The sequence below is a fragment of the Pagrus major genome, chromosome 9, assembly GCF_040436345.1.
Source record: "Pagrus major chromosome 9, Pma_NU_1.0".
NCBI classification, from domain to species: Eukaryota; Metazoa; Chordata; class Actinopteri; order Spariformes; family Sparidae; genus Pagrus; species Pagrus major.
This window is the reverse complement of record NC_133223.1, coordinates 20,754,679-20,770,097: the sequence shown is the minus strand read 5'-3', so window position 1 is coordinate 20,770,097 and position 15,419 is coordinate 20,754,679. Positions and strand designations below refer to the sequence as shown.

At 41.7% G+C, this 15,419-nt stretch overlaps 1 protein-coding gene across 1 annotated transcript; it reads right to left on the bottom strand.

Moving 5' to 3' along the window:
• Nucleotides 1-2,694: 2,694 nt before the first annotated feature.
• On the bottom strand, nucleotides 2,695-14,220 carry sona (SON DNA and RNA binding protein a). The gene is made up of 10 exons (XM_073473525.1): nucleotides 14,082-14,220; nucleotides 10,828-10,923; nucleotides 10,047-10,254; nucleotides 9,505-9,581; nucleotides 7,543-9,405; nucleotides 6,969-7,338; nucleotides 6,242-6,753; nucleotides 5,573-6,060; nucleotides 5,327-5,419; nucleotides 2,695-4,820 (listed from the first exon to the last, which is right to left on the bottom strand). Exons 2-9 carry the CDS (start codon nucleotides 10,853-10,855, stop codon nucleotides 5,345-5,347), a joined length of 3,621 nt encoding a protein of 1,206 aa, XP_073329626.1. The 5' UTR covers nucleotides 10,856-10,923; nucleotides 14,082-14,220; the 3' UTR covers nucleotides 2,695-4,820; nucleotides 5,327-5,344.
• Nucleotides 14,221-15,419: the final 1,199 nt, after the last annotated feature.

Sequence of the window (15,419 nt, the reverse complement as noted above, 5' to 3'; positions counted from 1 at the left end):
TCACCAAAATACTAAGAAAATAAGGAAATACAGGCAGAGGGCACGGTCCCTGAAGATACAGACACCGCCACGCACTTCTTGTGGGTCGTAAATGATGATTGAAAGGGAGTACTTTTGTATGAGTCTATACATTGTTTTGTTTTGGAAAATCCATCTTTAGTGGCCCTTTGTTCAAAATTTAAGTGGCTGTATCTTCACCAGTAGGAGGGAGGGAGAGATGTATTCAGGGGTGTTACAACGGGTATTTTACAGCAATGGTCCAATAAAAATATTGATGCTGTGGAAGGCATGATTCCTCACCATCTCAATACGCTTTGTACAGTCCCTACTTTTTCACATACTGCAAAAAACTACTACAACATTTCATTTCTGAAATAAACCAACTAGTGCTTCGGACACAAATGCTGCATGAAAGCAAACATTAATCTTACATAATATTGAGCAAGAAGAAATATGTTGCACGGCTGGACTTGAATTCACTGCTCGTCTTCAATCCAAACAGAAAATAACATCTGAAATCTGGAAAGTAAAAAAGCAAAAATTCTGTGACAGGCACTAAATCGTATCTTATCCAGGTTTCAACAGCAGAATAGGTTTGCATTTCTCAATCACCATTAAAAAAAAGCCAACGAATTCAAGAGTCACTTTCCTCATGACAACTTTTAAGACACCAAAAGGACTACGGCATTTCTTCCTCCTCTTAAAGTGTTTATTTCATTTGAATGGGGAATTGGATCCATTGCACTGTTCAGTCCAAAGCCTTTAATCCATGACTATGGTAATGATTGTATTTTTCATCTGAGTGTACGCCACGGTGATTTGTATTTTAAAGCGGAGACTCTCACTGTGGAGTTTTTAACCTTTTTATCCAATTCAGTGAGTAAATCCACAGATTAAAGCCTTCTAAGCTTTCTTCATGAAGACTGCCCTGGGTCACTTGTCTTCGCTTGACATCTGAGCAAATCAGAAAACTTGTTAACTGAAAATAAATTGCTTAATGTGTCAAAGTCTACACTCTATTTACTCTACCACTTTTCCTAGACGGTCTGTTGGATCTGTACATTACAGTGTTTGAAGGCCCTCTTTGTTGATAGAGAGGGTCCAAAATTGCTTGATTTAAGTGTCTGGTCTCCACAATAAAAGCACACTGGAAACACAGGGAAAGTGCACCACTTGTAGGAAGGTTTCATAACTACAGGTGTCTTCTAGCCTAAAACATTTTCTGAAAGGACATTCTAATTATCCAGGGTCCCAGGAAATGACACTTTAGCATCAGCCCACTTCTAACAACACTCATATAAAAACAAACATTTATCTTTATCCTTCTCCATCTTTCTTCCACACGGGAAACACACAAACTTGCGCACACACAAGCACACAGCCCTGCAGATCAATAAATTGTACAGTCAGGTGGGGCAGAAGGCTTTCATTATAGATCTGAAAGCTGGTTGCTCACTGCTGAGTGATGCACAACTGGGCCAGTGTCATTTCACTTAGCATTTATTCTGTGACCCCATTCACACCAGGCACTGCAGTCTAATTCTAAACAAAGGAAACTCATGCACCATCTCACTCAGTACAAAAGCTACTTTACAACTCCATGTGGATTTCTTGCAAATTGAAGTTATTTCCCCTTTGATTATAAAAGGGGTGTGAGTCATGGTGAGAGTTTGGAGCAGGAAACTAGTGTCTTGTCAGCTTAGTGCGACTAATGTCGACTATAATTTGGAGAAAAAAAAATCGGCGTCGATCAGATAATAATTCTGACATATTCTATTCTGCAAATATGAAAGCATCAAAGGAGCAAAAAAAAAAATGTCAGTCAGTAACTGGGTCCATCTTAATCCACCCTTTTACTAAATTCTATTGATGTTCTTTCTTGGGTTGGTCAGACCTTCTGCCAAAAGATGGGCTGGTATGTCACATTTTTTTATACACATTTTGGCTTTTAAACATGCTGAAACACAGCTTGAGGGACAGAGGGTGTTGTTCACTGTACAGACTGTAAAGCCGACTGAGGCAATGTGATTGTGATTTTGGGTTTTATAAATAAAGTATATTTGATTTAATATCCTAACATGTGATTTAAAACATTATACCAACTCTTGTCATTAAATTGTGATGAAACTGACTGTTTTTACAGTTTACTTGGCTCCAATGACATTTTTGAAACAAACACTATCAATTAGGAGTAGATCATTCAGCAATCATTCAGCGGCCTGTGTGATGAGCTTGGAGCACTGGAGTGTTGGTGCTTACACTGCTAGAACAGGAGCTTTGGCGCATGACAGGATGGAGCTAGCTGGTTAGCATGCTAACATGTATGAATATCTCCTAAACATAATACATATACGTCATAACGTCAAAACTGTCATTTCTTCACATTCTCTTTAAAGTTTTTGTTTGTTGTTTTTTAACTAAGATTCTTACATATTGCACCTTTATGGACAGTATATCAGTTTGATCAACTGCATGCTAATCAACAGAGTATTACTGATTAAAGCTTTAAAAAAAAATGTGAACTTGTTTGTATCTCAGATAACATGTATAATATTAGGAAAATAAACAATTTTACACAATTAACATTCTGAGTCCCACCTAAGCTCAACTATACTTGTCCCATTTCAAACAGGTATTTAGTACATGTTAAAGTAAGAAGTGTGCAGCAATGCAAAGCACAGAAGGACACAAGTATACAGATCATTGAGGTTTTTAATAATCATCAACACATTTATGTACAAAGCAAGCGATGTCATACTCAAATGACCAAAAACAAAAAAAGGAATCCTAAAATGCATTTTCTTCTTTTTCCTGTCATTAAAATAGCTAAAGGTTATCTGAGGGAATCAATTGAACAGTTCAACACTTTTGGTATTGAGTCAGTATAGTTACAGTCAGACAAAACCATCAAAGATTATATTCTACAGTTAAACAGCCCTGGGCATGGGAGGTTGACACAGAGGGATGGATCCAGAACTATTTCCCTCTCTAATGAAAATAAACGAGTTATGAGTGCAAGATTCCTTAAAAACCTCATCCCTGCCAGTTTTCCCAAAAGCACCAATTTCGTCTTTGTTCTTCAGTTATTCAACGGGACAAAAGCATTTAGCGAATCACTGATCTTGTTTACCCCGACACAGCTCACAAAGTAACATTTACAAGTAAAGCAGGTATTAAATGTATTAGTGGATTAAATGAAAAGGGCTTGTTGGGTTTGTCATTACGTTCACAATTATTACAAATTCTGTCAATAACAAATCTCTCCTATTTGCCATCTGAATAGAACGCTGCAAGAAGTGTGAATTAAAGGTGGTTTTAGTTCTTTCTTCAAAAAAGCCATCTTGAGACAAAGAACCTGATTGTCTAATACACAAAAACTTTAACGATGTCACAGTTCAGGGCTTACTAAACTTTCTTCATTCAACTCTAAAACCATTACAAGTCATTTGTCACCCCCCAGCACAACAACTTGTATTGTGTTCTCTAAAAAAGCCAGCGAGAGAAATTGTGTTTTAATAATGTAAACAGCAACAGAAACGCAAAAGCACAAGCGCATTTTTTAAAAAAATTGCCAATTGTTTGTCATGTATTCAGTCACGGCGCTACACAGAAATGTTCTTCTCAACCAATAGTAATACTGCTGTTTACAGTGTGAAGTTTCAGAGAAATTGCATTTTTCATCCCTCGTTTCCTATCAGGAATACAAAAAATTGGATCATGATTTGTTCTGTCCCCTGGTCCGAACAGCTGGGATCTCCGAGATAGCCATCAACCCAATTCACAATTACCAGCAAGTACTTATCATATGATTTGGGTGCATCTTAAATTCTATCATATATAAACACACAACACTGCATGTTAGTATATGGGTGTTAAAACTGTGGCACATGAAATATCCAATTAAATCTACAGAAAACATGTTTCCAAGTCAGAGAAAAAAATCCCAACAAAGCCCAAATGAAAGACCAGGTCAAATATTAGCTTGGTGTCTTTTACAATAGAGAGAAAGAAAAGTCATACCCAGGGCAGTACTAACTGAATTTAGTTATGTGTCTGTGTCACAGTCTAAATTCAAAACCGTTTTTTTGCAGCCATATATTCAATTATTCCCTTCCTTCAAAAAAATTCTATCTGCCACTTTGTTCCAACATGTGGTCACTCTGTGAAAACAAATCACATGTGAGAAAACTACTACCAAAACTTCCTCTGCGTTACTAGTTTATAAAACCTGGGACTGGAGATAACCGAGGGAAATACAGCAGAACAAGGAAGAAGTTTCCACTTAACACAATCCTTTAAGAAAGCATAGAAGTAAAACAAATTTAGAGAAACTAATCTTTTACAAAAACACTTGCGCCACTAGTTAGTTTGGTTTGTTTCCTCTTCAGTCTTTACAACAGTGGCTGCTTAAATTAGCAGCAACACTGAGGAGTTGGTGGTGAGAGTCACTATATACACAGACACACACGCACAATTCACACACAGACCCACACACACACACTATACAGTCATACAACCGTGCACACGTGTCAGTGTGTCCAGTTTTCTCAGTGGTATCACAGGTGACAGTTTGCCAGTCTCTCTATCTTTCACACAAACAGAAACTAACAGGGGAGCTGAGTGGGGCAGTGGCAGGTGCCGGCGCTCCTATGTTGTAGCTATGACAACTAGGGTGGTCTTCTTCTTGGTGGTTTGAGAGGCTCAGTCAGGTCATCTGGCAACCAAGAGGAATTGTGGGAAAGGTAGGTCTTCCTGTAGAGCATTTTTTCTTTTTTCTTTTTTTTTTTTAACATTTTCCTTCCATCCTTTGAGGGGAGTGGCTGTGTGCAGACATGGAAAAAGAGAAAAGGTCAGTTTGTAGTAATTAGAGACAAAATCATCATCATCAGTGTATGCCTACAGAGAACAAAGTTAGGTTTCAGTGTACATAGGACTTGTCTATATAATTTGCAGAGAAACAATTCGCAGCCATTGTAATGCTGGACGCTACAGCAACAGGACTACCGTAACCTATAAATAATAATTTTAGTACAAATCTTTATGTCAAGTAAGGCAAAGCATTGGTGAGGGTCTTTAGCAGGGTGAAAATGAATGTGAAAATTGAACTGGTTTAAGAAAACCCCTTCTGAAACAATGAATGGGATGATTTTATTTTAATGGGTCACAGATAAATGATTGCTTAATCTTAAATATTAATGTATGATGTAGGGAAGAGAAATGGGTGACTGAAAAAAAAGAGGCAACAGTGGGAATAATATGTCAAAGGGAAAGGGTATAAAAGAAAAGTAAGAGGGACAGATACTTCACATAAATAAGAAAATCTTACCATTAGGGCTTGGTGGTTTTAGCTTTCATCATCTGAGACATGGGGTTTAGCAATGGCCATCTCCTCCTTGCTATTTGCGATCATCTTACACTTCTACAAAAACACAGAGAAAAAAAAAATCAGTTACTTTGAGTTGGCACAGCTGTGCTCACCCTGAAAAACACAACCACATCACTTGCACTGAAACATTCATCATGCAAACATGTACATTATTTGTATTATCACCCCTCCAACCCCCCAGTTTACCTCAGTAAGCTCCTTGATGGTGTGAATGTTAGCTTGCTGAGTGACCTTCCGCTTTGCTTCCTCGATGTGGTCCAGGTTAAGGGTTGGCGTTGGAGGGGCGAGGCACGGGGGAGGCTTGTTAGTGATGGTAGGAAGTGGGGCAAGGGGAGGCATGGCAGCCAGGGCACCCATGTTGGTCAAAGCAGCTGTCATAGTAGCTGCTGTCATACTGGCCATAGCGGCACTCATTGTGATGTTTGACATGCTGGGCATTCCTGGAATATTGGGTAACCCCATTGGACCCATGTTGGGCATATTCGGCATGTTGGGCATCCCCATGCCCATTGGGAGAGGTAAAGGTAGAGGTAAGGAGAGGGGTGCAGGAGATGGAGTGGGTAGAGGGAGCTGGAGGATGGCTTTCGGTCGAAGACTCTCAGGAATGGGCACCCCCGCCTTAGCACACATGGCAGCAGCATTAGCTTTGGCTATCTCCAGTAACTGGTCCTTATCTGACGGAAAGAAAGGACAGAGGCAGAGGGAGGGTTAATGCAACATCAAGGAGAAGAGAGGGGAAATAAAGCATAAAATTGAGAAATAATCAAAAAAATTATATGTTCTTTAATGTAACATCACAAATGCAAATGTTGTCTTTAGGTGCGATTGTCACTAGTTACGATCAAAATGTTTTACCCAGTTCAGTGAGCCGTGGCGGAGTCTTGCTGTTGCTGCGTCGTGTCCGTGAACCTGAGCGCCGCTGTTTACGTAGAATGAGAACTGGAGAGTGGCTAGGTTCCCTTTTCCACCTGTCCCGTCTATCAAACGAACGGCTGCGAAACGCAGGCCGCCTTCCTCGACCCCTTGATCTAGACCTGCGTCTGCGATCAGAAGAACGAGACCTTGATCGCCTGCTTCTATCTCCTGACCTGGACCTTTTCCTCCGGCCTGTGGAGCGGCTCTTGGATCGCTTGCTTCTGTCTGTGGACTTGGACCTCCTCCTCCCACGGGCATTGGGTGAACGGGATCGCCTCTTGCGGGCTGGAGAGCGGGACTTGGACCGACGGGTTCTGGTCCGCGACTTGGATGGCTTACGCCGTGCGGGGGAGCGTGACCTCCGCCGTCGGGCAGGACTCCAAGATTTAGACCGTCGCTTCTTTCTTTCTGATGGAGAGACAGACTCTCTTTTCCTCACTGGAGACTTGGACCTGGGGAAAGGTGAATGAAATACTTGATGAATAATTAAAATATATGCAAAATAATAATACAATACTGACTGACGTTTTTATATCACTTCTAGTGCAGCACAATGCGAGCACTGGGTCTAGCAATTTGATGAGTTTGAAGTCCCTGTTTCATGAGGTCTATAATCATTTAAGTAAATTCAAAGCTCTTAAGGACACAGATCAGACACACAACACACCTTGACTGCTTCTTTCTGGATGCAGACTTGGATGTAGATCGTCGAGGCGATGAAGTTGAGCGCGAAAGTTTCCTGCGATCTGGAGGTGAGCGTGACTTTGACTTCTCCACTGTGGGGCTGAGGAGCTTGAGGAGGGTTTTAACAGGAGAGGAAGAATCCTCTTCTTCATCTGAGCCTTCCGAACAATCTGACCTTTCCGGGCTAGTGCCAGGTTCTCTGGAGCCAGACCGGGACCTGGAAACCTCTCGTTCATTGGATGAGCTGGCACGCTCCCCCTGTTCCTTATCGTTTTTGGGAGCCTGCAACTTCTCTGAGGAGCTTCCAGCAGGGGGGCTGGGGGCAGCTGCTGAGGGCACGGGTTTCCACCCACCTGCATGGTACAAGTTAAATGACAAGGCATAAAGACAGGTAATTTCAGGGCAACAGTGACACAACTTACAATTACCAGTTAGAAAAGAGAGAATTGAAAGTCGAGTTTTGCTAATTTCTTGGTAACTGATTAGATACAGCAACTTTAGGAATTAAAACAATTTGGGTTACTGTAGTTTGCCTGAATAAATGAAAAAGGTCTGACCTGTTGTAGCTGACAGTCCTCCACCTTCTGCAGCCGCCTTCACACCAGCTGTTTGCTCTGCCTTAGGAGGGGAAGGCTTCTTCTCTTTGACAGGAGAGGGAGATGTGGATCTGGCTGGAGAGGAGCTCTCAGACCGCGCATCACTGGACTCAGACCTGGACCTGGATCTGTTCAAGCCCGCAGAGACAGATTTAGACTTTGACCTTCTTCCTTTCCTCTTAGGAGATTTGGACCTCCTCTTGCCAGGTAGTGGTGAGAGTGTCTTTGACCGACGCCTTCGAGACAACGAACGGGATTTGGAGCGTTTTCCCGACTTTGGTGGAGAACGATTTCTCCTGGCAGGGGACCGAGATCGCCTTCTGACTGGTGATCGTGATGTAGACCGCCGTCGTGACGGAGGGGTCCTGGATTTGGTCCGTTTGCGGGGACTCCTGGTTCTGGAGCGACGGTTGCGCTTAAGGACTACAATGGAACGTGATCGAGTTCGCCTGCTTCTACGGATTGACCGGGAGCGTGACCGGCGGGATCTGGGTGGGGGTGACCTCCTACGTCGAGACATGGATCGACTCCTGGAGCGCCTGCCTCCTGTACGCCTGGCAGGTGACCGCGATCTGGAGCGACGAACAGGGCGTCGGGATCTTGAGTGGGAGCGACGGTTTCTATTGATTGAGCGTGACCGTGAATGCCTGCCACCTCGTCTAGGTGAGCGGGTCCTAGAGCGCCTTGTGCCTCCACGGGGACGCGACTCTGACCTTCGACTTCTCCTGGGAGACCGAGATAGAGACGGGGACCTGCGGCCACTGCGTTTAGGGGACCGTGACACCTTTCTTTTAGGAGAGTGGGAGCTTCTTTGTCGCTTTGGGGAAACAGACGATGAACTCCTCCGACGTTTAGGAGACTTGGATTTCTTTGGAGGCTTTGACACTTTTTTCTTGGGGGTGAGTGAGCGAGAGGTAGACCGGGACTGGCAGCTAGCTCTCTTGGGTGACTTTGGGGATGTGGAGAGTGACTTCCTCCTAGGTTTAGGGGACTGAGAGCGGGAAAGGGAGCGGGACAGCTGCCGACTCTTTAAAGGAGTTGTAGAACGTTTTCCCTTTGACGTTGACCTGGAAAGGGCTCTTGACCCCTCTTTCATTGCTGGTGCGGCTGTTTGAACATCAGACTGCTGTCGACCAGGACTCGCTGTTGGTGACAGACTATGACTTGACCCAGACCTCTTAATTACTACGTCCCTGGAGGGGGAAGGAGACCTAGACCTGGAAGAATCACGTTCCTTGACCTTTGCCATCTGAACTGAATTGGCCTGGTCTTTCAGGCCTGGGTCATCTCTTGGGGTAGCACCATCCTGTTTAGGAATGATGTCAGGGAGTACCTGGGCATGGCTGAATGCACCATCAGCATGACTACCTTCTGTTTTAACAGAAACTGTTGCCGTCTGTGTTATTATATCCTGGCCTGCAGAGGGCATACTCATATCTTTTTCTGATCCATTGGTGTTGCTGCCCTTCCCTCCAGACGGGGACACATCCATATCTGATATCTCCTCTTTCTTCACTCCAAGCAATTCAGGTTTCTGTATAAGGTTAGGAACCCCTTTCTCCTCCCCTCGTTTGCTTTTTGGAACCAGTTTGGACACTGGTTCTTGCAGATCAGACGCTGCAGCTGGAGAGTATTTGGCATCACCAGCCCCTTTACCTCCTTCACCTTCAGATTCAGAACCTGAAGCTGAGCTGCTTTCAGATGGGGAGCGAGATGGGGATTTCTTTTCCTGCTTTTCATCTTTCTTCTTTTTCTTTTTCTTCTTCTTGGCAGCGTGTCTTTTGTGTTTTTTGGATTTTGCATCGGCTTCCGTGTCCCCACGATCTGAGAGGTGAAGAGATGATTTATTAAAAATCACCAGGGGAATTAAACCTTTGCTTTCAAATGAAAGATAAATTGGGTTTTTGTCTGAGGATCTCCTACCTGTAATTACATCCCTTTTGCTTTCTTCCTTTAACCCGACATGGTCTCCAGCTCCTGCAGCTGCTGCCAGTCTGGCACTACAAACACAATTTAAGCACAAAGAAAAGTGTTCACATAAATTATAATTTTTCTCTGTAAATATATAAAACTTAAGATCCTAACACAAGCAAAACTCAAGTAGGTCACTTTTTCAGTTTGGATAAGGCAGAAAATCTTATTTAGGAAAGCACAAACTGGGAATGGTGGCTTTTCTCAGACAAATCTCTGTACATATTTGGATTTCACACCATATTCTAGACCACAACATGGACTTCTACATTTGTCTTGATGCCCAGATGCTTCCTACACCGCATATTCTACACTACATTTACTTTTCTGTATGTAAATCAATTGCCATAAATCCCACCAAGATTACAGAGACTCATTCTCTGCTTTTTGTTTGTCTTTGTCTATGACGTTGATAGAATACATCTATCAGGTCTCAGACAACAATACACTTAGTTTACACAGCTCATTTCAATTTAAATTGTAGTACTTCTTACCTGGCTCTGGTGGTCCGAACAGGTCTCGGTGGAGGCGGTGGCTCTACATCCGACTCAGCACCTGATTCTGAACTGCTCTCCTTTTCCCCCTTCCTCTTCCTCTTCTTCTTCTTGCTCTTGTGTTTTCTGTGCTTCTTGTTTTTCTTGTGGGGTGGCTCATTCTCTTCCTTGGCATTTATGTCATCTTTCTCAGGTGCCTCATCCTCACCTGTACCCGGCAGCCAATATTTCAGATTAGATAAGTATTCATTTACATACAGACAAATCCATTACATGTACAAAACCTGGAGCAAGTCATTTCTGGAGTTGATTGATTAGTCCGTTCTTTTCCATTAGCTATTCACACTTATCGCTTAGAGGATCATGGGGTGCTGGAGAAAATCAAAGCTTCAATTTACTGTGCACTGTTCCCAAAAATCATGTCTAAACTGTTCAAGGTACACAAAGAGTAAAGTGATGTATGGCTAAGGGAAATTTGGCATAGCTCGGTTAGCCTTTCAAGTTGACAATGCAGCATTTGATATCATGCAGCTTTTTCCAATCACATGTAATATCAATAATATACCAAGTCATGAGCAACTATACTGTTACATTATTTCCTAATATTTATGAACGTGGTTGGATGCAACTTTCATGTTTTAAATAGTTTCAGGACAACCATGTACTTTTCTGATATAGAGGCTCAAACTTTAATCTGTGGTAAAACATCAGTATAATAAAATTAATAAAAAAAGGTTGGAAATGTAATGAGAGACCTCTTTGTGTCCTATTTATCACTCACCTGAGGGAATATCCACTGCACATTCCATTGTGCTGGTGCCCCTGGTTTTGTAAAGGGCCTCTTAACTTCACTGGTGTGCTGCTCTCTCACTCAACACTGACAAGAGAAAGAAAGGTATTGTAACTTAAACAACAAAGAATACAGCACCAACAGTCGCCACGCCAAGCCGCAATAAAATGCATTTCCACTACAGCCTCAGAGCATTGGGATAGCCTTGCCGGATAGCCACTGCCGTGGCCCAGCTCTGTAGCACGGCTGCAAATAGCCAGTGGATTGGCTCAAGTGCTGTATCATCACATTCACCAGTCTGGCTCAAGAATGTGTTGTCACGTACAACTGATGAGAGAATGAGACATTTACAGCTTTCTTTTAAGGTTCTCCTTAATAGATTCATGAATTAAATCATCACAACATCAAAGTATCAATACAACAAAACTGATGCGAAGAACGGCAAACACCAAGAGCAAGCTGAACACTGTTGTTTAAAGCAACATTAAGGAGAAATACATTGCTTTGTAAGAAACCTCACAAACATACACACACGCTCACAGGTGTTTTAACTTGCCACCATATTGTAATGGAAAACAAAGCTGAGCTGTTTCCCAATACTGGAGGAACCTTTTAACATTATCCCAAATGATGTTTGGATGGGTACAGAGGAACTTTCTAAAATTGGTTCCCCTTTGGTCAGGAGGAAAATAGCTCGATAGTCATGCTGCCAACTAGTATTTATAAATGTGGTGCACAAAATATCAGAGGCACCTCTCAGTATAAGCAACAGTAACACAAACTACAGCCTCCAAAATGTACATGGCGCTGAATCAATACCTTTCTACAACAGTTTGAAAAAATCTGAGCATTACAAACTTCATGAAAGTAGGATTTATTGCAAGTCTGCTGTCTTTGAGTGCTGTTTATGCCCCTCCTGTTATTAAACACAACACTGAAGGCTAGAAAAGAAAAAAAAACAAGATTGGTACTGATCCGTTTCTGATTTGTACTGACATGATGTGCAGAACAAAATATATACTAAAAATAAATGTTGAATAAAACTTGGTATTATCGGTCTACTCCCTCCCCATTGTGCCCCTAACAAACCTGGTCTGGATCCCACTCCATCCTACACAGGTACTGTGATAAATACTGATAGGAGCAGAATACCTTCTGGCATATGTGATATTTCATTTTTCTGCCACGTGCTATAGTCGAATCATGGGAACTTAAGACCCCGTTTACACGGAGGGAAAACGCATATATTTTCATGCGGTTTGGCCTTTCATTTACAGAGGTTTTATCACGGAAAACGATCATTTCTAAAAACTCCGGCCAAAGTGGAGATTTCTGAAAACGCCGTTTTTGTGTTTGTGTGTGTACTGGGTCAAACAGAGTTTTAGGTACTCAAACGTCACATTATGCGACTAAAAATGCATCACGCCATGTGAGCGTCCTATGTTTACAGTTTGTTTGCTTGCTGATCATGGATGCTGTTAAGGTAGTGCTCATTTTTACGTTTGTGCAAACGCTTTTGGCCTGTTTGCATTTGCAAACACAACTGCTCTACTATATCGAGGAGCAGAGGCGAAGAAGTGCACGGAGGTCAGTTTTTCTACAGCTTTCACTCCCAAGACGTAGGTACATTGCCTGCCGAAGTCGCCGTCGCCGGTTTTGGAAGTCGCTCGTGTTATTCGTTGTTGTTGTTGATTTTGAGGATTCTGATTGGCTTGCATGGCTTTACTGTTCTCGTTACACTGCTGCCTACATGTTTGGCATAGTTATGATGCGCTCGACGGCATATTTATGCAGGTTCATTATTATTTTTGAAAACGGAGGGGGATATATATTCATTTCTGTAAATACCCGGCTATGTGTAAATGTGGTCTAAATCTTCTGGTCAAATAGATGGTTTGGCTGGCAGACAAAGAAAGCTCATCTCTGAATACAAAAGTACAGTATGTCTCAACACAAAGATCGAAATCTGACAAGCTCGCTGGGCGGATAACTGAGTAATTCTGCTTTTGTTTTCACGGTCTTTAAACACACTTTTCACTTGGTTTACCAGCACGCAAACAACCAGACTCCAAGGTCAACAAAAGCAGCATCTAAGACTACAGTGAGCCTGGAACACTAACCAAACACAGTATGTAAATATCTACATGTAGAAGGTAACAACCATCCCAAAGTTAAAACATTTGTACTTAAACACCTCATTCAAAACTGAGCTACAGATCCCTCAAAGGCACCTTATTGAGAAAATATTTGATTTATTGTTGGTCCTTAAGCCTATCCTGTGCATACAAATATGATTTGATTATTTTTTAGAAAAAGGTTTTAAAAAATGAGAATGTAGGCCAAACTTTGCGCTTGACTGAAGAACGGACTTTTCCTACAAGCATAAAGCTTTAATAGAGCCAGCATTAGCCGTGCCACCATTCATATTGTATATAACATGTGGGAAGCACCGCCACTCACAAACATTGGCAATGAAGCCACAATCTTACACAGTTTACTCAAATAACGCACATGCTTATTTGCAGAAACAACTGACATACAAAAAGCAATATTAATGCATACGAAAACAAAGATACTAAAATAAGAGGTTTTGAAGCCAAAACCTCTACCTAGTTGGTGTACATTGCCGCTTCGGTTGATGCTAAAGCTAGCCAGCAGAGGTGCCGTTGCCAACATGTTATTTTAGATTTCAAATAGCGTTAGCTAACATCACGATAGCCCATCTGTTACCGATACACTGTGTCGTTGTGTTATGTTGCACAACAACGCAATTATTCACACATAGATCAAAGCTGCACGTATACTAGAACCACAAAGAGAACAAAGTTTAAAGCAGCAACAGACAGTTCATCAACACGTTAGATAACGCTAATAACTGTAGGCCCTGCAGTACCGTAGCTAGCGGTAACATTCATTCACACATCACTGAAGCTAGGTTAGCTAACAATAGCTTAAGTTCAACAATGACTGAGATTTTAACAAAACGATTATTCCTCCAAACTTAAATCCTTGTGCATGCCTACCATTTGGACAACGTATACGCCGGAAGAGACACACATGCTGCCTGCACGCCGCGGCCTAGGCGCCGATCTACTGCCAACTCGTTCCCCAGCTCGGACATTGCCGCTAGCTATCTTAGCACGCTCTTAGCTAGTTTGCTAGGACATTTAAGCTAGCTGCCACTTGTTCCAACAAAGTAAGTTCATTCGCTGATCACAGCTGTAGATTATGTAGCATATATTTACCAAGTTTCTGTCCGGCGGCTGCAGTCCCCGTGTAGAAAAAGCCAGCTGGCTGCAGTCCTGCAATGTGTGAAAACAAATAATCGCTGAATATGCTAGCCGTTCACATTAGCCAACTGTCTGATCCGCCATGATGAGAAAAGGTATCCCAACATGCCATGCTTCGCGGTTTGAATGGCGGCGTCACTGTTTCCTAGGCAACTCAACGCTCCATGGTAGCAAGCGTAGCAAATTAACTGACTAACCAGCTAACTAACCAGCTAACTAACCAGCTAAATGAATAAATACAATTTAAAAAACCTGTTTATAGATTTTGCTGAAACATCAAGCAGCAAATATATAAATTGGGGTTTTTTTTTAGCAGGAACAAACATCTGATTTGATTTTTATGAGAGAAAATGCATCCTAAATTTAGGAAGACCACGAGTTTAGATTGACGTTGCAAACCTTTCAAATTTAGTGATTATTGACTTTGGTGTGGAAAGTGAAGTGTGATGTGCAAGCAGTATTTAGTGCTTTTATTCAGAAACATCAGGACAAAATGTGTTATTCTTGTTTTAGCTTGAAGAGATGTGTTTGGCAGCAACTATCTTTTTAAAGCACTGTGATTTTGGTACTCAGTTGTCATGTCCAGTTACCTTGAACACTTAAAGCACTCCAGACACGTTTTAATATCCTACTTTGAAAAGAAATGTGTCTGATTTAAAATTTCACCCACTCTTTCTCCCTTATTGAGAAAACCGGATATCTTTAATTTCGAAGTATAATATGTTTCCGAAGAGTCCATTCTAGGTTTCAAGTTTACACATCACACTTGAGTAAGCTGCATATTAGACCACAATTGCCTTAAAAAGTACACGCTCATCAAGGTGTTGCCCTGAGAGGCAAGGCTGTTGATCCATTTTCTGAGTCTGTTCTAAATTGTTTCCTCTCTCGTGTGTTTGACTTAATAACAGGTGAAAGCGTGTTTTGACAGGATAATGTTTCTTTTACCAGCCTTTAAGGCTTCCATAGTAGTAGAATCCCAAGTTCCCTTAATTGAACTGAATAAATTTAAATATTTTAACTTCTAAGTACAGAGTACAGCATCTTTAGCAGATCAGTGTGAATGTGGACTTTTTATCTCCTATAATTATGACTTTTATCTCATAATTTCAACCTCTATATATTTCATAATGTAACTTTTGATCTCATATTTATGATTTTTAGCTCATAATTATGACTTTTATCTAGTAATTTTGACTTATTCCCCCCCATCAAGCTTAATTTTCATCTTCTTTGGGCTTTTTGTTTTGTTTTGTTTTGTTTTTTCTTTAACTGGCCACTAGACAAAAACTGCTC

Coding starts and splice junctions, on each gene's coding strand:
- sona (XM_073473525.1), bottom strand. CDS start 10,855: ATGGAATGTGCAGTGGATATTCCCTCAG. Junction 6,754..6,968: donor TCCAGAAAGAAGCAGTCAAG/GTGTGTTGTGTG, acceptor ACCTTTCCCCAG/GTCCAAGTCTCCAGTGAGGA. Junction 6,061..6,241: donor GCCACGGCTCACTGAACTGG/GTAAAACATTTT, acceptor TCTTTCCGTCAG/ATAAGGACCAGTTACTGGAG.